Below are 21984 nucleotides of genomic sequence, written 5' to 3'. Positions count from 1 at the left end.
GCTGACGGCCTCCCCACGCCGTGCCCAGCCTTCCCGAGCCGGCCGGCGGGTGGTGGGCACGCCTGCCTCACCTTCATCAGGGCTGGCCAGGAGGGGCCCAGACTGTGAATCCTGTGCTCTGCCCGTGACCACGCCCCGTCCCCATCAGTCCCATTGCATAGGTTTAGAGAGAGCACGTGTGACCACTGGCATTCATTTGGGGGGTGGGAGATTTTGGCCAGGGAAGCTGCCCCAGCCTTAGTCCCCAGGGCAAAGCGCTGGGGGTCAGACGGGGTGTCAGGGAGGGGGGAATCTCAGCAGAGGGAGGAGTCTGGGAGCGGGGAGGGACGGCCCAGCCTGTAAAATACTGTACATGCGCTGCTGTAGATACCGGAATGAATTTTCTGTACATGTTTGGTTAATTTTTTTTGTACATGATTTTTGTATGTTTCCTTTTCAATAAAATCAGATCGGAACAGTGGATGCTTTTCCTGCTCACCTTCGCGGTTCTGTGCCCTAGGTCAGAGGCTCTGGGACCTCAGCTGGGCCACAGAAGGCAGCGGGGCGTGGCTGGGGTTGGCGCCTGGCCCCGGCTCGTACCCCTGGCGGCTGCTGAACGGCCTGGCCGGTAGCTCACTCCGAAGCTCAGTGACCCCGGCTCTCAAACGGGAGCTTTCTGGTGGCTTCCTGAACAGTGGCTGCGCGCCGTCCGTGGGCTGCGCCCGTGCTGGACTGGCCCCCCCGCGGAGCTCGCCCGTCCTTCAGAGAGCGGATGTCCGGAGGAGGATGCGTCCCTCTGCAGTTTCCCTTACATGCCTTATTATTATTATTATTAATTTTGCAGTGCGGCAAGCACAAGGTACATCCTGAGCTCTATAAATTTGCCTTTTGTTTTTAAATTGTATCTCTGAACTTTTTTTCATACTGCTTTAAAATTACAAAAGTAAGGCTGGGCGTGGTGGCGCACGCCTGTAATCCCAGCACTTGGGAGGCTGAGGCAGGAGGATCACTGTGAGTTCGAGACCAACCTGGGCTACACAGTGAGTTCTAGGTCAGTCTCAACTACATAGTGAGACCCTGTCTCAAAACACCAAAAAACAAAACAAAATAAAAATTACAAAAATATATCCTTAGCTATTTATAAAGTTAGTAGTGTACTACTTTTCAGGGGCTGGGGACTTAGCTCAGTGGTTCTGCTGCCTGCCTCCCAAGCCCAAGGTTCCAAGTTCAATCCCCAGTACCAAAAAAATAAATAAAATTTTAAAATAAAATAATAATGTACTACTTTTTAAGTATAATGTAGGTATATTTACATTATATAGATCCATTTACTCTGCTCCTTAGCCCTTTCCACATGTATTACATCAGAAACATTATTGCCACAATACAATGTAACAAGTTTTGCTCTAAAAAGTCATATGGGGTGTGAAACCTGAGGCAGGAGGATCAATGAGTTTAAGGCCAGCACGGACTACATAGTGAGCCTTTGTTGCAAAAAAAAACTAAAAATAGGCCCCGCTCCTGGCATGCCTGTAATCCCAGCACTAAGGAGACTGAGGCAGGAGGATCGCTTAGTCCAAGGTCAGCCTGGGCCACATAGTGAGTTCAAGGCTGGCCTGAAGTAGCAGCAAAACCTTGTCTCAGAAAACCAGCCAACCAGCCAATCGATCAACAAAGAAACTAGGAGGAACAAATGACCACTTTTTTTTTCTGTATTGGGGATCGAACTCAGGTCTTTGTGCCTGCAAAGCAGGCAGTAGAACCACTGAGCTAAATCCCCGGCCCGTGACCTCTTTTTTAAAATAAAATTTCTCCATTTACTGTTTCACTTTTCACTCTATCCTGAAGTTCCAAGATTCTCCCAGTATTATTTCTCTTAATTATGAAGTTTCCATTGGGATTTTCATCCCGTTGTTATTTTTTTGAGACAGGATTGTAGTAAATTGCCAGGGCAGGCCTTGAACTTTTGATCCTCCTGCCTCAGCCTCCTTCAGTGCTGGATTTCAGTGTATGCCACCGTGCCCATTGGGGATTGAACTGAGGACCTTGAGCTTGTGAGGCAGGCGGCAGAACCACTGAGCTCAATCTTCTCGGGCCCTCTTGGAATATATTTTTTCTGGCAACAAATTCTCTTTCTATTTCAGTTTCTTGAAGGATATTTTCACTGGTTTCAGGGTTTTTTGGTGCTGGGGCTTGAACCCAGGCAAGTGCACTGCAGCTGAGCTCCATCTCCAGCCCTTGACGATCATCTTTACGCATGGAAAGATCATTTTACTGTCTTCTGGCTGTCACCGCTTCAATCAGAGATCCAGAGTCCTTTGGATCAGAATTCCCTGTTTATAATGTATCATTTTTATCAGGCCGCTCTTAAGATTTTACATTTTTTGCTTTTCATATGATGATGATGTGATGGTGGTAATATGTCTTGTTTGTTTTGTTTTTGGTACCAGGGATCAAACTTGGGACCTTGCACTTTCGAGATAGGTAGCAGAACCACTGAGCTAAACCTCTGGCCTGATGATGATGATGCATCTAGATAAGAGTTTTCGGGCTGGGGATTTAGCTCAGTGGTTCCGCCACCTATTCAATCCCCGGTACCAAAAAAAAAAAAAGAGCTTTTGCTGGGGATTTAACTCATTGGCATTGCGCCAGGTCCTGAGTTCAATCCCTGGTCTCCCCCTCAAAAAAGTTTCTTTGTATTTATCTTTTTAAAATGTTTTGAGAAGAGTTTGGAGCCTACAAGTAGTTGTTTTTGTTTAATTTGTCTAGAACTTATATTTATCTGTAGGAAGGTTTTTTTGTTAGAAGATAACCAGAAACAGATTTTTTTTTTATTTATTATTTTTGGTACTGTGGATTTGACCCAGAGCCTCCTATAAGCTAGGCAAGTGCTTTCCCACTGAGCTATATCCCAGGTTTTTTGAGACAGTTGGGCTCCACTGCCCTGGCTGGTTGCTCCAGTGGCAGGGCTCATAGGTGTGCCTACAGCACCTAACTCAAAACAGAACTTCTGGCTCTTCCTTTTTTTTTTGGTAGCAGGGATCAAACACAGGACCTTACACATGTGAGGCAGGAGGCAGCACCACTGAGCTAAATCCCCAGCCCAACTCTTCCTTTCTAATAGAAACAAGCCTGTTATTTTGGAGGACTGAGTGTGGGAAATCCACCCCCACCAACTAGGTTAGATCCTAATAGGCAGAGAATCAGGGATAGTTCCAGGTAAGGCGATTTTGTCTAAAAAATTCAGTGGGCTTCTAGGAAGGAAACACTGATGTCATCTGTATGGCTTTCTTCTTGGGAATCAGGGTTCTAAGAGTTTCCAGTAAATAGGAGGGTGAGAGGCCTGGAGGACCAGGCAGTGAGGCCCTCAGCCCCACCATGAGCACTTCCTGGGGATGGTGCTGCAAGCCTGTAATCTCAGCACTTGGCAGGCTGAGGCAGGAGGACTGCAAGTCTGAGGCCATTTGGGGCTACAAAGTAAGACCTGTCTAAAAACATCAACAAAAAAATCAGAGCCTATTAACTACTACCACTTCTTGCAAACAGCAACTTCTAGTCAGCTTATCTCAAACTTGGAACTGATACCCCTGCTCTGCCTCTGAATGTTTCCATCCTGCAATGGTTTTGCTTTTGGAAAAAGAAGACTTTCATTCTTCATGTCTTTTTTTTTGTCTTGTTTTCCATTAGAAAACACTACTGTGAGGGCTGGGGATTTATCTCAGTGGTTCCACCACCTGCCTTGAATTTGATCCACCTGAGTTTGATCGGTAGTACCAAAAAAAAAAAAAAAAAAAAAAAAAAAAAAAAAAAAAAAAAAAAAAAAAAAAAAAAAAAAGAAAAGAAAATACTACTGTGTATCTTTGTAAAAACTTGCAGTTTGGAAGCAGATACATATGAATCAACTATCCAAACAACAAACTGTAAATAAAGCTCTCAGCTACCCAGGAGACCGAGGCAGGAAGATCTCAAGTTTGGGGCCAGCCTGGGCAACTTGCAAGATCCTATTTCAAATTTTAAAGTTGAATACATAAGCCCCGAATGACGCTGGGTCCCTCTGAGCTTTCATTAAAAGAAATTTGCTTTAAAAAAATACATAAGAAGGACTGGGAAGGTGGCTTAGTGATAAAACACTCCCAGGTTTGATCCCCAGTACTGAAAACAAAACAAAAAAAACCCTCTGTCACTGTATATTAAGGTACCAGCCTGGTCTTTTTTGGCAACTACTCTTAGTATTGTACTCTGGTCCCAGCCCCCAGCCCACAGTCTTCTGAAAAGCAGCAACACCTAGGGCATGTTTGTTTGCTTTGCCACCCTGAAACTGGGCCCTGGGGAAGTCTGTGAGCACAGACGACAGCTCAACATCACTCAGCAGCAGACTTACGGCTCAAATACAGCTGTGGAGCTGGGCTCTAGCTCAGGGCACAGCGCTGGCCTCGCAGGTGCAACACACTGGACTGCGTCCCCAGCAGCACGCACACGCACATGCGCATGTGCACGCACACACACACACACACACACACACACACACACACACACACACACACAGCGACGGTGGGATCCGGTGCACAGCGCTAACAAGGAAGACATAAGTGTGGAGGGGCCAGGCACAGTGGTGATCCCAGAAGGCTGAGGCCCGAGGACTGCTGCGAGTTTGAGGCCAGCCAGGACTAAATTGGAAGTTGAAGGTCAGCCTGAACTACAAAGTGAGACTCTTTCTCAAAAAAAAAAAAGTTATAGTTTGGGCCTGAAATATCCCCCGAGACAGGTATGGAGGCGCAAGCCTGTACCTGAGAGGCGAAGGCAGGGGGATCACGAATTTGAGCCCAGCCTGGGCAACTTAATGAGACCCTGTTTCAAAGTCAAAAGGGCTGGGGACCCAGCTCGGAGGTAGAATGCTCCGGGGCTCAACCCTCAGCGCCACAAAATAAAGTAAAATATCCTTGAAGCTCTTGGGGCTCTAACAGGGTCTGAGGGGCGGGGCTGGCTCAGGGAGTGGCCGTGGGCTGTGACCCCCGGGAGTGGCCCTTGTCCAGGGCTTTTCCCCGGCTCGTCTCCCCTCACTGCTCCCTGCTCCCGGGAAACAGCTTTTCCTCTTCACACGCTTCCTCCATGTTCTGCCTTGGACTCAACTGACCGATGGGCTGAAATCTGAAACCGAGACAGAAAGAAACCTTTTCTCTTTCAAGTTATTTATCTCAGGCATTTTGTCCCAGCAATGGGAAGTTAGCGTATTTACGAATGAGAACTGTGTCCCCAAAGAATAAACTCACCCCACATCAAGGCCTAAGCACACAGTGTGTCACCGAGCCAGCCCAGCCTTGGGACGTAGTACTATCGGATCCATTTAACACCACTGGGACCCACTGAGGTCCAGACTCACTTGCCCAAGGTCACAGCCAAGTGGCAGAGCCTGGGTTACAGCTGGCAATCTGGAACAACTCCCTCTCCAGAAAGCACTTCCTAACATCCCCAAGTTTAGCATGAGGCCAGCTTTTCGTTATTTTTGAGACAGGGTCTCACTATGTAGTTCAATTTGGCTTTGAACTATGTAGCTAAGATTGGCTTTGAACTCAAGGTGATCCTCCTGCCTCAGCCTCCCAAGTGCTGGGATTACAGGCCTATTATAGCGAGCCCAGCAGCTGCTTTTTGTATTCTGCATCACACGGACAGGCTACAAGAGGCAGTGAAGAGGAATCTTACTTCTTGGTTGTATATTGCTTAACTATTTTACAGACCTAAAAACCAAATCCTCCGGCCCTTCCATACCCATCTGAAGGTCCTACCTCAGCACCTGGGCCTAAGGTGCCCGCCAGGTACCACGGCCGTGCACAGCAGCTCCGGCTCCTGGCTTGTCGTTGGCCCTTGGGGCAGCCAGTACTTAGGGGGAGGCCGTCTCTTTGTGACCAACCCCCACCGTGGGTTCTTAGAGCCTCAGCTACTATTTATTAAGCCTTTAACTTGCCACCTGCAACCTAAGCCTCACTTCCACACCTGTCTCCAGATGCACTTCCGCTTACCTAAACAATGCAGACTGGAAAAGGATGCACTCTGAAAGGAGACTACGGGAGCTACAGCTGTGAGGGGCTGAAAACTTAGGCTGCACTTTAATGTTGTCGTTTTTTTTAAACAGTCTACGTAGTCCCAGCTGGCCTCAAACTCCACCATCCTCCTGCCTCAGGTTTGCAAGTGCTGGGATTATGGTATGGGCCACATGCTCAGCTCTCTAGCGCATTTGTTATTTCTTGGTAGCAGGGATCCAACTTGGGTCCTTGTGCTTGAGGCAGGTGGTGGAACCAGAGATAAATCCCCGGCTCTCTCTAGCACATTTTGAGGGTTCAGAGGCCTCGATACAATAAGCACTTAGCAGGATTTTACTCCACCACCTGCCGATGAAAGTGTATGGAATGGGGAACCTGGCAGCCCCAAACAGCCCATCTTGTCCTACACTTGGCAGCCCCGGCACCTGTGGAATGAGCCCCCTTCTGGAGTGGGGGGGCTGCACACCTGGGGGGACGAGAAACCCCAGGGCATTCACTGTGCCAGGCTGGGAACGGAGAACGCACATGTAGGGTTTGAACATGCAATAAGGGATGTCATGAAATTCAAACAAACCAGACTATTTCTTGCCTCGGACCGGCGGCTTCAAGCACCCCCGCCCCTCCAATTCCTCAGGGGTCATTTCTGGGTGACTCGGTCCCAGTCACTAGTAGAGGGCGGCAAGTTTGAAGAGGCGGCTGTGATCCTGCCATCAGGTCCAGGCCAACCTGCTCCCCCTTGTGACCGAGGCTGCACAGTGCAAAGTCCACGGAGTAATTCGCTCAAAATTTCAAAGACCTTGAAATTCAAGTGGCGTAAAACTGCTGGCCATGGTGACACAGCAGTAAAGTGGCCCGTGGGGGACCTCCAGGGCGCTGGCTACAGTGGCGGGGGTGGGGAGTGGCAGGGAGGGGCCGGCCTCACACCAACTGGGCGTCTGCACCACTGGCGCAGGGCCGGGCTCCCCCACATCCCACAGCAGCATCAAGTCCCGTGGGGGACCTCCAGGGCGCTGGCTACAGTGGCGGGGGTGGGGAGTGGCAGGGAGGGGCCGGCCTCACACCAACTGGGCGTCTGCACCACTGGCGCAGGGCCGGGCTCCCCCACATCCCACATCAGCATCAGGACCGTCACTGCGGCCAAAACCAGAGCCAAAACCAGCCCAGTCAGCCGAGGCAGGCAGCAGCAGACGGGTGCACGCTCCAGAGCTCGTCCGGCTCCCGCCGCAGTGTGCGTGCACCGAGTGACATTTCTGCAGTTGCAATGGGCAGCCGGCAGAATCACAAGCTGCCTGAAGCGTTGAATGTGGAAGAAAAACACACAAAGCCTAAAGCAAATAACTTTATTATCATTCCTTATTAAAGAACCATGTAGAAAATATGCAAAACACCAAGAGCTGGGATCGGGGGTGACTGAAGGGCTGCCACAGCGCAGAGCTGCCTGGCTTCTACGGGGTCTCTGCGCAGCGGGACCCAGGAACCCGCCTTTCTAAAGGAGCAGAACTCGGCAACGCTGCCGCCCTTCCGAAATCCAGGCTGGAACTTGACTAATCCTAAACTCAAACCCAAGAGCTGCACCCAATGCCACCTGTTGTTTTCCAGGATGTCACATTCTGGAGGAAGGACATTCCGCCTGGCGTGCTTTCCTGCTAAGGGCACCTGTCTAAGTGAGGACTAGGGGTTCCACCGGAGTGTCGCCCAGCTCAGGCCGCACTCCCCGCCTGAAGTCACACTCATCTCTCCGTGACATCAGGTGGGAGGAAGTCCAAGAAGGCGACAAGAGGCTCCCAGCTGTCCCGCTGGGGCTGGGAAGTCAATGGCACCAGGACAGAGAGAGATGTCGGAAGGGAGCGCCCAGGAGGCCACACTGGGCGGGTGGCAGGCCTGGGGCTCCTGGGGCTCTGCGCTGGGCTGGCGCCTCACTCTACCCTGTCAGGAGGAGACACCTAGGGACGGGATGGGCAGGACAGGTGGGCACGCCGCGGGCAGCATCCTGGGGAGCACCGAGTCCCCGCTCACTTGGGGCCCAGGCACTCCACGGTCCCGTTCCCCTTCATGCCGTCAAAGAAGAAGAAGTTGTTGTGAGGAGGGTCCCGCTGTGACAGCGCCTAGGGAGAAAAACAAAAAGGGAGTTCAGCTCCAAAGGGGTAAATAGCGAATACACAAACCAAAACACCCCTATCTTCTAAAAGCCTAGGGAAAAAGTGAAACTAAAAGTGGTCCTCAGATGGCAATGGTTCTCAAATGGGATAGAATTTGCTCTATAGGGCTATATGGGACGATCAAAAGAAAAAACAAATGTTTTTTTGGGGGGGGTTCTGGGAATCGAACTCAGGTTCTTGCGGCTGAGAGGCAGGTGGCAGAACCACTGAGCTACATCCCTGGCCCAATTTTTGTTACTTTTGGAGGCAGGGTCTTAGTATGTAAGTCTAGGCCTCACCCAAGTTCTGTGATTATAGGCACATGCTATAGTGCCCAGCTCCATGCCTGTGTTTTAAAATTTTTATTCAGAGACACTGTTCTGCTAAGTTGTTTAAATTGCCTCCAAAGTCCAATGCTCCCGCCTCAGCCTCCAGAGAAGCTTGGATTACAGGTGTGTGCCACCATATCTGGCCTAGGAGACAATTTTGATGGTCATGTCTCTTTGCTATTACCTACCAGATGTGTGTTTGGGCAGATCTCTGTTTTTGTTTTTTTTGAGACACGGTTTCATTATGTAGTTCAGGCTGGCCTTGAAATCACAGCGATCCTCCTGCCTCAGCCTCCCGAGTGCTGGGATGACAAGTGTGCGCCACCACATCCAGCCATTTAACCTCTCTGAACCTTACTTTTTCCATGTCCAGTGAGAATACGTATACTGCACAGAGGATTAAAACATGATACTCCATAAATATCCAAAACAACAGGCAGCACAGAGTAGCACCATAGGGCAAAGAGCAGAGAAAATTTCTTAGGACTGTGCCACCAAGAAAGGCAGCTCATCTTATGCTGCAGCCTTCACCAGTGGAGGGGACACATTAACTGAGGGACACACAGAGGCAGAAAGTGGCTCCTTCATGAGGGTACTAACTCTCATGGCCAATCTCTCACAGGACAGCCCGCGGCTGGAATCTAGAGCTGAGTAATGTCCTTCAGCCAGGGAAACCTTGGTTATCTTGGAGGGGGCAGGGACGAGCACTTTTAAAGAGGAGGTCAGACCCTTAGAAGTAATGTACGTACACTGTTGAGGAACTGCTCACTGACGTGACGTGTTTCGCTGTTTCTGCGGTATGAGGGACTGAACCCAGGTCCTGCTAGACTGCCCATCCGGGTAGCTCTGGCCACGCTCCTGCCGGAAGCTCCGTGAGTGCTGGGAGGACAGGCCTGCGCCACCGGGCACCCCTCTGGCTTTCCCATGTGAGATGGAAACTGGAGGCTGGGGCAAGCAGCCTTGACCCCAACCTTCGTGGGGGCTTCTTAGTCATGAAAATGCACACATTTTTTTAAGGAACAGGTTCGTAGGTAATGGCAAGGCTGTAAAGAGGTAGTCAACCCCCAAAAGGCTGACGCTTCATCATGAGCCGCCATTTAGAAAGGAGGACATCACCTACACAGCTCCTAACAGAATTTAAAGGTTCCCAGGAGCACTGGTGTTCTCATCCTCTTCAAGAAGGAACCTCCATCCCCAATCCCATTCTGTTTCCTCATCTGCAAAGGGACAATTATGTGTACCTCAGGCACATGTCCTGAGTATTCAGACAAGCAAAAGGCATCCACTCTGTGCCAGATTGTGCATTAAACATTATGGATGCTGAGAAGGTCCCTCTCCTCAGAAGGAGCCTGGATCGGGAAGAAGCTGGCAGCCAGGTGGGGTGGCCATGCCTGCAATCCCAGCACTCAGAAGGAAGAGGCAGTAGGAGGATCGCCATGAGTCCGAGGCCACCCTGAAATGCATGACTGCCCAGCGAGACCTGTCTCCGAAACAAACAAAAAGGAAGAAAGCGGTGTGCCTATACAATGCAAAAATAAATAGCACCTGTCTGTTTGCCTGCTAAAAATTCTGCTGAAGATAAAGTGTGAACAGACTTGAATGTGCCTGGCACATCCTCAATCCTCAATAGCTAGGAGTTTGTGAGACAGATAGCAGCACCACTGAGCTACATCCCCAGCCCGCAGCTTGCTGGGGATTAATGGGACCAGGGGTGCACTACTGATATATCCGAGGGACGCCACACACTCAGGCAGGTGCAATGACCCAGCAAACCACAGCTGGAAGTTCTAGGACCCAAGTTATAAACATTGTTATTATTACATTAACAAATGGGTCTCTCAAGGGACCCTCCTGCCGTAGCTGACCAAGCTGTTGGTTGGGACCATAGTTGAGTGATACTGTACCCAGTCTGATCCATTTTCTAATGCGGGGCTGGGCAGGGACCACCACGGACCCAGAGACAGAAGGAAAGCAAGGGCGGTTTGTGCTCTGGGAGTGCGACACGACAGTGGTAGACAGAATAAAGGAAGGAAAGAAGGAAACAAGAGATGATCCCAAGGGAACAGACTGTCCATTTGTCCTCCGGCTCCTATGTTTCCTTTTTATAGGTGGTCAGAGGAGGCCCTCGGTGCAGGGCCCTCTTGCCAGCTGGTTGAAGGCTGGGTCAGTGACAAGGGGAGCGGCAGGATGAGAGCAGGGCACAGGGTGAACATGGGCAAAGCGTAAAGTGCTCCCCAGCAAGACGGGGTCAGAAGAGATTCCAAACACACCCAGCAACCAAGAATGCAGAGTGCGCTGCTTTCTGGGATAAACAGAAACAAGATGCTGGGCAACAGCTGTCCCCAGTGGGCAGGAAGGAGGGAGCAGCATTAGGAGTGGGATGCAGAGAAGCCACTGCAGACGCTGGGGTCAAGGGCCCCTGCCCCGCCACCCACCTCCAACCCACAGGGGAAGCTGGCGCAGGCTGTGCCGGGCGAGCCGAGGCGTGGGACAGCAGCCCTGGGCCCTGGCTGAGTGTGAGGATGCAGGGCCACTGAGGCCTGACTGCAGGGAGGGAGGAACACAGGCTCAGGAACCAGACCTGCAGGGCACAACTGCTGGCTCTGCCATGTTTTCTGCAGCACTAAACATCAAAAGCAGGGCCTTGTGCACGCAAGGCACAGGGTCTACACCGAGCCGCTCTCCACACTCACTGCTTCTCGTTTGCTTTTTTTCCACACAGCATCTGCGTTTCCCAGGCTGGCCTCAAATTAGTGATCCTTCTGCCTCAGCCTCCAGAGTAGCTGGGATTACAGGTGCGTGCCGCCACTTTCAGCTATTCCATTTCTTTACTCAGCACGCGCCCCCGCCACAGTCTCACTACACAGCTCAGACTGCCCTTGCCTCAGCCTCCCGAGGCCTGGGATCACAAGTATGCACCACCACGCCTGGACCACTATTTTGTCTTGAGCAAGAACTCCACTTTTCTGTACTTCAGTTCTTCCTCGGGAAATCAGGGATCACAACAGCTCGTACCTCACAGGTTTGCTGTGAGATACGAGTTTACACTAACTTTGAGTGGCTCATGGTAGGTTTGCAGTAATTATTTACTGTTCTGTTTTTTCCCCTGGCACCAAGGATCAAACTCAGGACCTTGTGCTTGCAAGGCAGGCACGATGCCACTGTGCTCTGTCCCTGGCTCTTAATTATTTACTGTTATTGGCAACAGTGTCATCGTTATAGGCTACAAAAACTTCTGCTCCCCCAGCACGGTTTTCTGCCCCCAACCTCTTTCTTTCCTGCTGAGTCCGTCCACAGACAGCCTCAGCCTCTTCTCATGATGGCCCTATGGGCGGGCACTATTCTCCTCTGAGTAAGGCACTCAGTCTGACTTTCACCTGCATGGCCACCGCGCTCCCGGCCTCCTGCCTGGACCTCCCCAGTGCCTCTGACACAGAAGCAGGTTACATTTCAGCAAAAGCAGGGTTTAGCCCAGACACAAGATCAGGAAAAGAGCGAAAAAAGGAGTCAAAAGGAAGGTGGAGAAAATGTCAAATTGAGTCCAGTGTCTCAACGTCTTAGACAAAGTGATGAGAACTGATCTCCAACCAAACTGTCCTCCTGAGATTGAACCAGACATATCTGTGTCCTGGGGAAACCACTGCACCAGGCAGGACTGTGCCCATGAAAGGACCGGAGAAGCCATCACTGCAAGTCCACCAAGGCAGTTGACAATCTACAAGGGCAATTTAAAAACTGGTTCTGGGGTCTGAACGCAGGTGCCTGCGCATGTTTTACCACTGAGATATATGCTTAGCCCTCCAAAGACAAATGTAACATCGCTGGGCAAATATCAAGGTCTCCAAAGAAAATAAAATCTATTTCGGGGTACGCTACAGTGTTAGCAAGCCAAACATCTCAGAGGACACTCAGAGAGCTGTACTAGTTAGTTGCTGGTTGTGTGACCCTGCAGGGATCCCCTGGCCTACTTCACAGGGTCCTGGTTGCCATGAGCTCCCAGAAACATGTGCTCCATACAGATGACCCTCTTCTACAGATGCCTATGGCGGACGGGTTAAACAGACCAGGGCTTTGACATCATGGTGATGGACGGGCCTTAGGAGCACAGGTTTTGGAATCCATTTTGGGGGCCTCAGTGTCTTCCTCTTAAATGGGGACGGAGGGAGCATCCACTCTCACCTCACAGAGCTGTAGGCAGCACAGAAACTGGCAACCATGTTTAGCACTAAGAAACGAACAGGTCTAGGGCAGACAGCACTTCACAGGCCCTGACTAGCTGTGGGATGGGATGGGATGGAGAGGAAAAGATAGGGCACAGAGCAAGGCTGAGGCAGGGTCAGAGCCTGGGAGCTCCCAGACAATCTGCACTCTCTCTGGCACACATACACGCCTGTGTGCACGCACGCGAATGAACTACCTTCTTTACCTTAACAATTTCTTGTGCCAAGATCCCTCCAACCACCGCACACACCGGGGCCATCTCAGAGAAGCAGTACCTAAAAGAGAGGATGAGAGAGATGTGACACCGGGGACTGGGCTCCAGACGACATCGGCAAAGGTTCGGGTGGGGTCTCGGGGGTGGGACCGTTCCACTAGGACAGCAACGCCAAAGCTCGGATCTAGGAATGAACATTAAATCCCACCGAGGGGGTCCCTAAGTGGTTAGGAAAGATCTTTGAACTTTGGCAAGAAGGAATTCTTTCACCACAGTTTTCCTGTTAAAGTCAATGGAACGATGTATCTGTACTTCCTAGAAATAAGGTTCCACAAATATCAGATGTTTCACTGCCCCGGCCACATTCTCCCAATTCTACTCTCACCATGAGGTGCTGGCTGATGTGCGTTTTCCAGACGAGTGTCGGGGGCAGGCCTGTGTTAACACACAGGAGCGTGGGGAGTTGGGAGCCTGGCATTAAAGCACAGGGGCAAAACAGAAACCGGTCCCTCTGGGCAAGGATGAAGCACCCAGAGGACAAATTTTAGCTGGTGCTGTCACCTGGTCCTCAAAACTGGTCATCCTGGAGACCAAAATACTGAACACCTCAACGACAGAAGAGGTGTGTTCTGTTAATTCTTACACAGAATTGTTTTTACCCCTTCTCCCCGGTTTTTAACTCAGCATCTGTGCACTGAGCTGCATTCCAAGCTCTTTTTTCCCCCTAGACAAGGCAGGCCTTCCTCTTTATCCCAGGCTGGCCTCAAACTTGTGGCAATTCTCCTGCCTCAGCCTCTCGAGTGTTAGGATTATAGGCATGCACCACCATGCCCTACTTTAAAATTTTGAGACTAGGTCCTAAGTTGGCCACACTGGGCTTGAACTTGTGATTCTCCTGCCTCAGCCTCCAAAATTCTGTGATTATAGGCTTGTGCCACTATGTCCAACCTTTCTAGACATTTTAACAAGTGCACATAAGTAAACATATATTATTGGGCCAGTGATTTAGCTCAGTGGTGTTGTCCCCTGCCTCCTAAGTGCAAAGAGCCGAGTTCGGTCCCCAGTACCCCCCCCCCGGGGGGGAATATATATATATATAATTTGTTCATTTATTTTTCTGGTACTACTGGGAATTGAACTCAAGACTTTGTGCTTGCCAAGCAGGTGCGACACTACAGAGCTACATCCCTTGCCAACATATATAATTTTAAATCTAAGTAATATCAAATACTATTGTGCGGCCTGTTAACTCAGAGCGTGGTGCTAATATCAACTACTACTTCTTCTATTGTACAATATACTGAAGGGCGCACATGCCATTTGACATAGCAATCAGCCACGGTGGTACAGTTAACCCAACTATTCCGTGAGAACTGGGTGTGGAGGTGCATGCGTGTGATCCCAGCACTTTGGGTGCTGAGGCAGGAGGATCACCACAAGAAGTTCAAGGCCAGTCTGGACTACACAGGGAGACCTTCCCTCTCTGAAACAAACAACAGCAAAACTATTCCATAAGGCAAATTCCCAAATACACATGCAAATGCTAGGCCTTGTTATGTATACCCTGCCAAATGCCATCTACAATCCATCCCATCTCCTAAAAGCAGTGTCTGAGGGTGTCCTCTCCTCACGCTCTGGCTGGCAAAGCATCCTCCCATTCTGTTAAGCTCAGAGGAGGCCTTTCCTCTTACCAAGGTCCACCACAGGACTCTATGACATGTAACAGGGAAAACTATAGCCCAGAAAAGCCCAGCATCCACAAGTTCAGTGTTCAAAGATGATCAAATGTGGCAATAGTCTCTGTCACACAAACACACACTGCCAGGGGCGATGATGCAAGCCTGTAACCCCAGAACTTCAGAGGCTGAGGCATAAAGTTCAAGGCCAACTTGGGCTCCATAGTAAGTTCAAAGCCAGCCTGGACTTCACAGTGAGAACTTGTCTCAAAAATAAACAAAGAATTCAATCCCCGGTACAAAAAAAAAAAAAAAAAAAAGGATATGTTTTTTCTATAAAATGGAGTATTACTCAGCCATAAAGAATGAGAAACTAGAGTCACTCATAGGAAAATGGATGCATATTGAGGCCATACTCTAAGTGAAATAAATAGGACACACATGGGTAAATACCGAATAGTTTTGAAAAACTAAAAGTGTAAATAAGATCCAAATTGCATAACTGACAGTGTGAAATAGGAAGAAAAGGGCTAAAGGTGTAGGGGAAGAGGGAAGGGTAGGAGAAAGGAAATAAGGTAAAAGAAAAGATATGAGACAAGGAAAAAATGGAAACAAAGTCTTTGTAAATAGGGGAGGGTGGAGCAGATGAAGGGAGGGCAGGGACAAGGGGAAAAAATGAGAACCAACACCTGTCATGTAAAGGTACAAGATCCCAGATGAATGTAACTAAAATGTACCAATAAACTCAATGAACAAACAAAACAAACAAACAGGGGGGCTGGGGATTTAGCTGAGTGGCAGCACACCTGCCTCCCAAGCACAACGTCTGCATTCCATCCCTAGTATAGGAAAAAAAAAAAGAAACACAAACTACATTAAAGGCCATAAGGTTTCATTAACTGTGATAATTATGGGGCTGGGGATTGAGCTCAGTGTTGCTGTCGCTTGCCTCACAAGTGCAAGGATCTAGAGTTCGGTCCCCAGTACCAAATATATATATAGCTGCGGCACTGCACCTGCCTCGCAAGCTCAAGGTCCTGAGTTCAATCCCTGGTATAGAAAGAAATAAAACAAACAAACAAACAAACAAAAACAAAACAAACTATGTGTTTTTTATTTTTTGGTACCGGGGATCAAACTTGGGACCTTGTGCTTGTGAGGCAGGCAGTGGAACCACTGGGCTAAATTCCCAGTCCTTATCATGATTTCAAAGTGGCTAGTGAGGCTGGACAAATACCACTACTATTAACTAAAACAACAGGAAGTCAGATGTGGTGGCAATGACTGCAATCCCAGCTCTTCTGGAGGCTGCAGCTGGAGGATCTAAGCTGGCGTCCAGGCGAGGCAATTTAGTGAGAACCTATCTAAAACTAAGCAAAAAGGACTGAAGAACTAGCTCAGTGGACTCTCAGTTCAGTGCAGCACGCGCATGCGTATGTGTGTGACTGTAGGGTTCAAGACCAGTATATGAAAACCAACTGTGGTTTGATACCACCAGCAATGAGTGTTCTGAAAATGACCTCGAGTCCCTGCCCTCAACCGATTCAGTTGTTAGACATGGTCTTGGTACATCTTCCAAGCTCCCCTGAACTTGTTACACAGTTCAGCCAGACTTGAACTTGGCAATTCTCCTGGGCAGGCTCCCAAGTACTGAGATTATACTCTACTGATTTATTTTATTTTGAGACAGGGTTGGGTCGGGGATTTGGCTCAGTGGTGCCGCCGCCTGCCTCGCAAGCACAAGGACCCAAGTTTGATCCCCGGTACAAAAAGAAGGAGACAGGGTCTCACTGTGTAGCAGGCTGTCCTGGAACTCAAGATGATGTGTCTGCTTCAGTCTTCCAAGTGCTGCAATGACAGGTGTGTGCCACCATGTCCACTCTCACCTATTTGTTGTTGTTCTTGGTACCAGTGATTCAACTCAGGACCTTGCGCTTGCAAGGTAGATGCAGTGCCGAGCCAAATCCCTGGCCCTCAACTGATTATTGACTAGGGTGCTAAGATCATTCCGTAGCGAAAGGGATCTTTTCAACAACTAGTGCCAAGATCCCCATGTATGAGGAGACATAATTAAATTGGGCTTAGAGGTAGAGCACTTGCCTGTCATGTGAGGCCATGGGTACAGCACACATACAAGAATTACATTGACCCTGTATCTCACTATCATGTAAAAACACCAATCAAGCTGCCTACCTGCCACCTGCCTTATAACCACCCCATGATTTTGTCAAGAGGAGTACACAGCAGCCCCATTTTCCAGGTCTCCCTCATCTCTCTTAGACAGAAAGTATCTTTCCCTTAATAAGTATTTTTCACTTTTTAAAAAACAAAAAAGAGGGCTGGGGATTTGGCTCAGAGGTTCTGCCGCCTGCCTTGCAAGCACAAGGTCCCAAGTTTGATCCCTGGTAACACACACACACACACACACACACACACACACACACACACACACACACACACACACACAAAGACTTCACAGGAGAAGGGTCTCAAGTTCAAGTCCAGCATGGGCAATTTAGTAAGGCCCCTCTCAAAGGGTGGGAGGGAGGCATGGTTGGTGCTAGACATGCTAACTCAATCCAATGCTCCTTGGGTCCAAACCTTAATACCACAAAAAGACCCAAAGGAGAGTCAGGTGGGGTGGCGGTCATCTGTAATCCTAGCACTTGCAAAGCTGAGGCAAGAGAATATTCTAGGCCAGCTTGGGCTATGTAGTCAGTTCAAAGTCAACCTAAATTAGAAAATGAGACTGATCCTATTTTTTTTTTTTAAAAATTAAAAAGGCACAGCTGCTGGGAGTGACTCATGCATGTAATCCCATCACTCAGGAGGCTGAGGCAGGAGGATTGTGGTGAGTTCCAGCTAGCCTGGGCTACACAGTGAGTTTGAAGCCAGAAAAAACAACGAAACAGCTGAGCATGGTAGCGCATGCCTTTAATCCAGCACTCGGGAGGCTGAGGCAGGAGGATCACTGAGTGTGAGACCAGCCTGGGCTACACAGTGAGTTCCAGTCAGTCTCAACTACATAGTGAGACCCTGTCTCAAAAGAGCCAACAAAACAAAACAAAACAAAGCCAAAAATAAACAGAAATGGTGTGAATGTTTAGAATGCTTTTGGTCATAATGATCCCAAACAATTCATCTGTTCATCTAATAAACAGACAAAGACCAATATACAATGGAGTATTACTCAGCAACAATAAGGAATGAGCTACTGGTTTATAACATAACACGAATGCATTTGAAATGCACTAAGCTAAACTCAAGACCCCAGGCTCAACTATGATCCCATTAATTTATATCACATTAAGAAAAAGGCAGAACTAGAGGGAACAAGATAGTACACCAGTGGTTTCAGGGTGGCATAGAGCACTCAAGGAAGTTTCTGGTATGATCAGACCTTTTTTTTTCTTTGCCTTGTTTTGCTTTCCTGTATAAATATGGACCAATATCAAGGTAAGATGGGGGAAGAGACACACCCCTTGGAATGGGCCACAAGAAGGATAAGCCTCAGATGGAAGGTGGGTAGGGAATGTCATTAAGGCAGCAAAATACTCTCTGTAAAAAGTTGCAGGAAGGCCACAGCCTCAGAGAAATGCAGAGGTCCCCTTCTCAGTGGGGATTTCTCCACGCAAGTGTCCAGAAGGGAAATGGCAGCTTTTCTTCCTTGTGGCAGCCACCACTGCTCACCACTGCTCACCCTGGGTCACCTTCTTCCTTATGTAGGTAAGAGTGCAGCAGGGCTCAGAAGGCAGAGATTCGCTTGTGTGGGTCAAATGTCAGCCTTTCCAGCAGCAGCAGCTGTGCTCCAGACTCCTCCATCTCAGGTACCACTGACTCCACTGGGAGAGGCCCTCTGTGGAAAAGGCTCCTGGGGTAAAGATACATCTGTGGCCAGTCGTCCTCTGGAGACACAACCCAATCAGGTCAAAGATTTTGACCAGCTGGTAAGCTTCAGCGTTTCCACAGAAGAGAGGCTTTCAATGAAACACCTCTACAAAGCAACAGTCAAAGCACCACACGTCCACATGTTGCATGTGGAGACTGCAGAAGAACGTCAGGAAGGGCCATCTGGTAGCTACAGATTCTGGTTAGGCCAAAGTCAGCCAGCTTGACTGTTTTACCACTTATCAACAGAATGTTCTCTGGGTCCAAGGTTTGGTGAACAATGCAGTTGGCATGAAGAAAATCGAGGTCTCTTAGAAACTGACGCATCAGACCCTCGATGGTTCGACTGGCAAGCCTGGTGGAGGTGCCTTGTCCAGATCTGTCCTCAGGTCTTGGTCTACACGCGCAATCACCAGGGTCACCTCGATCTCCTGGTCAGTTCGGGAAGTGGCACAGATGTCCGTCAGCCAGACAACACTGGGCTGCTCGATGCCCCAGAAGCCTCAGTAAGGCCACACCACCTACCGTGTTGATGGGTAGGCCTCTTCCAGCTCCTCCTCCAGTGGGGACTCATGGGCCTCGTACCCGGTCCCATAGGCACCCACACCAATTGCAGCCACTGGCTCATTTCGAGAGGTAGCCATTCTCAGATCGGGGAGACCCTCACGCCAGGCCAAGAGCCGCGGGGGCAGCCTGTTGTTGGGGAGCAGGTTCCCACAGCGCCATACATCCGAGCTAGGCCAGGGGCAGCTGGACACTAGCTGGACCACAGACACAGGCCGCAGGCTAGAGAGGCCCCCTCACCTCCACCCTCACCTTATGACCCCTTGCCAGAGAGGCGTGTGGAAACTGGGAGGGAGGGGCAAGCTGAAACTTCTTTTGTGGTACTGGGGATTGACCCTCCTTCAAAATTTTTAAAATGGGGGAAAAAAAAAGCCAGGAGCTGGGTGTGGTGGTGCATGCTTTCAATTCCAGTTACTTGGGAGCCTGAGGCACGATGATTACAATTATGAAGCCAGTGGGCCGGGGATTTAGCTCAGTGGTTCGGTGGCCTGCCGTGCTAGCACAAGGACCCGAGTTCAATCCCCCGTACCAAAAAAAAAACAAAACAAAAAACCAACAAAAAACCCCAATTATGAAGCCAGTTTGGGCAATTTGGCGTGACCCTGCCTCAAAAAACAAAAGCAAAGAAGGGCTGGGGATACAGTTCAACGCAATCGCCCTGGGTTCAATCTCCAGAACCACACATAGACTTTAAAAAAGTTAAAATGACTAATTCATACATAGTTTGGTGTAACAAAAAATTAAATACAATGTAAGTTATGTTATATATACAAATTATGAATGTTTACCCAGTATCTATAATAGTGGAAAACAGTAAAAATTTAAATATTAACCGGTAACGTATTAGTTAACAACCATATTCTAGACAATGCAACATGAGATACAACTGACACGATTCTAAGTTTATTTACATAAACAGGCCCAAGATGTGCTAGAAAACAGCTATTAAAGAACAACATAGAGTATACGGTCTGTTTCGATAGTTAAAGAGAGAAAAAATATGAGTGCAAATACAAAGAAAATTTCTGATCCTAAACCCAGAAATGCTACAGTGGCTGGAATTACAAGTGAACCTCTTCTTCCACTTAACACTTCTTGGATACGGGCATCTGTTACTTTCATAATCTGAAAAGCAATAAAGCTCTCTGAGAAGAGAATAAATAACATAATACAAAGAAGCGCGCAAGCAGATCCTGGTCAGATGAAAGCAACAGGGGCTTGTGCACAGCTTGTCCTGCTTTACGGCGGAACTGGGCAATTTGTGAGGGTAGCTCAGCTGCGAGACGGCAGCTCATCTCCTTGCCAGCACCCCTAGCCCATCTCAGGCCAATTCGAGCCTGTCCACAGACAGGCTTCAAGAGGCCACCCAATGCCTCTTACTTAAAAGGCAATCGAGCGAGAGCGCCTGAACACATGAGACGGAGACAAGGGAAAGCAGCTTCTGCAGGGGGTGGGCAGGGAAGGAGAAGGTTGTGCAGAGAAAGGCAGCTCATTCGGCTGGAGCTTGCCCCTTCTGCGAGGCAAGGCCCTTGATGCTGCCAGCCGGAGGTGCAGAGCCAGCCCACTCATCACTGTAAACGTCCCAATTAGACACTCAGCTGCACGCTCATGCTGGGCACCGGGCACCAGGTATGCTGAATGCTGATTGCCAGGGTGGGTCATCAAACCCTATGTGACCTAGGCCCACCTCCTGCCGTGAAGCACAGAGCAGAGAACACTGTTCGTCACACAATGCTCCTTCCTGCACCAAGAAATGAGGTGCCTGGCTGACTAAGCAAAGGACGAGGACTCCACCCAGGCCTATAATGTCACCAGTCCTTAAAGCACCACGGTGGGCGCAGACTGCTGCCCAGTTTTAGCCAATGGCTTTTTTAGTTCAGGGCTCTGCAGGTGGTTCAAAGACAAATGCTGTTCCTAAATGGGTTGGTGCTGGCTAGTGTGTACAGGAGATTGCCAGCCAGAAGTGAAGAAACGAACTAGGAAAGAAGGAACTACATATATATATGTTTTGCTTTTTGAAACAGTGTCAAAACAAACATAAAATACATATATACTTACATACGGGGAGGAAGGCTAGGGGTGTAGCTTGGTAGCACATACCTGAATCCCAGGCAATTTAGTGACTTACTGAGACCTTGTCTCAGAAAAATAAAATGTAGGTCAGTGTGAAGGCCCTGGGTTCAATACTCAAAAACCAAAAGAAGAAGGAAAAAAAAAGAAGAAGAAGAAGAAGAAAAAAAAAACTGCTTAGTGTTTCTGTCACTTGCCTTGTAAGCATAAGGTCCCAAGTTCAATCCCCGGTACCAAAGAAAAAGAAATTTTAAGTAGCTCAGCGTGGTGGCATAGGCCTGTAATCCCAGTACTTGGGAGGCTGAAGCAGGAGGATCGCAGGTATTCTGTAGCCTGGGACACACAGTTCAAGGCCAGTCTAGAATATACATCAAGACCTTGGCTCAAAAAACAAACAAACCAAGCTAGGGCTGGGGATTTAGCTCAGGGGTTCTATTGCCTGCCTTGCAAGCACAAGGTCCCAAGTTTGATCCCCAGTACCAAATACAAACAAACCTACACTAATCTTAAATGGGGAAAGAATATACAATTCAAGAGATTGCTGAGACAATTACATGCAGCTGGGCAGGTAAAGCCCAGGAAGTCTTCAATAACATGGTGCTGCTGTTACTAGCTATAGAACTTTAGTGGTGCTGCCACCTGCCTCCTCGCAAGCTCAGAGACCTGAGTTCAATCCCTGATACAAAACAATACAAAAAAAAAAAACCAACCAACTAGCTATATAACTTTACAGACTGGTTGCTTAACTTTTCCAAGATTTGGTTTCCTCACCTATACAGTGTGTTGTGAGGATTAAGAGATCATGTACAGCAACTATCCCATTACCCGGCATGTTCTCGTTGCTCAATCACTTGCAGCTTTTTTTTT

At 48.9% G+C, this 21984-nt stretch overlaps 1 protein-coding gene and 1 pseudogene across 1 annotated transcript in view; both read right to left on the bottom strand.

Moving 5' to 3' along the window:
* Positions 1 to 7343: 7343 nt before the first annotated feature.
* Positions 7344 to 21984, bottom strand: part of Sae1 (SUMO1 activating enzyme subunit 1) — a 72091-nt gene continuing 57450 nt past the window's right edge. Inside the window, exons 8-9 of the mRNA XM_010640831.3 lie at positions 12911 to 12980; positions 7344 to 8122 (exon numbers count right to left, since the gene is read on the bottom strand). Coding sequence (XP_010639133.1) covers positions 8030 to 8122; positions 12911 to 12980 — 163 coding nt within the window. The 3' untranslated portion in view covers positions 7344 to 8029. The remainder of the gene's footprint in view (positions 8123 to 12910; positions 12981 to 21984) is intronic.
* LOC104873897 lies at positions 17697 to 19563 on the bottom strand (annotated as a pseudogene).

The sequence above is a fragment of the Fukomys damarensis genome, unplaced genomic scaffold (assembly GCF_012274545.1).
Source record: "Fukomys damarensis isolate Sample0158 unplaced genomic scaffold, DMR_v1.0_HiC HiC_scaffold_19, whole genome shotgun sequence".
Taxonomy (NCBI): Eukaryota; Metazoa; Chordata; class Mammalia; order Rodentia; family Bathyergidae; genus Fukomys; species Fukomys damarensis.
Note: the sequence above shows the minus strand (reverse complement) of the source record. Positions and strands in the feature narration are given on the sequence as shown.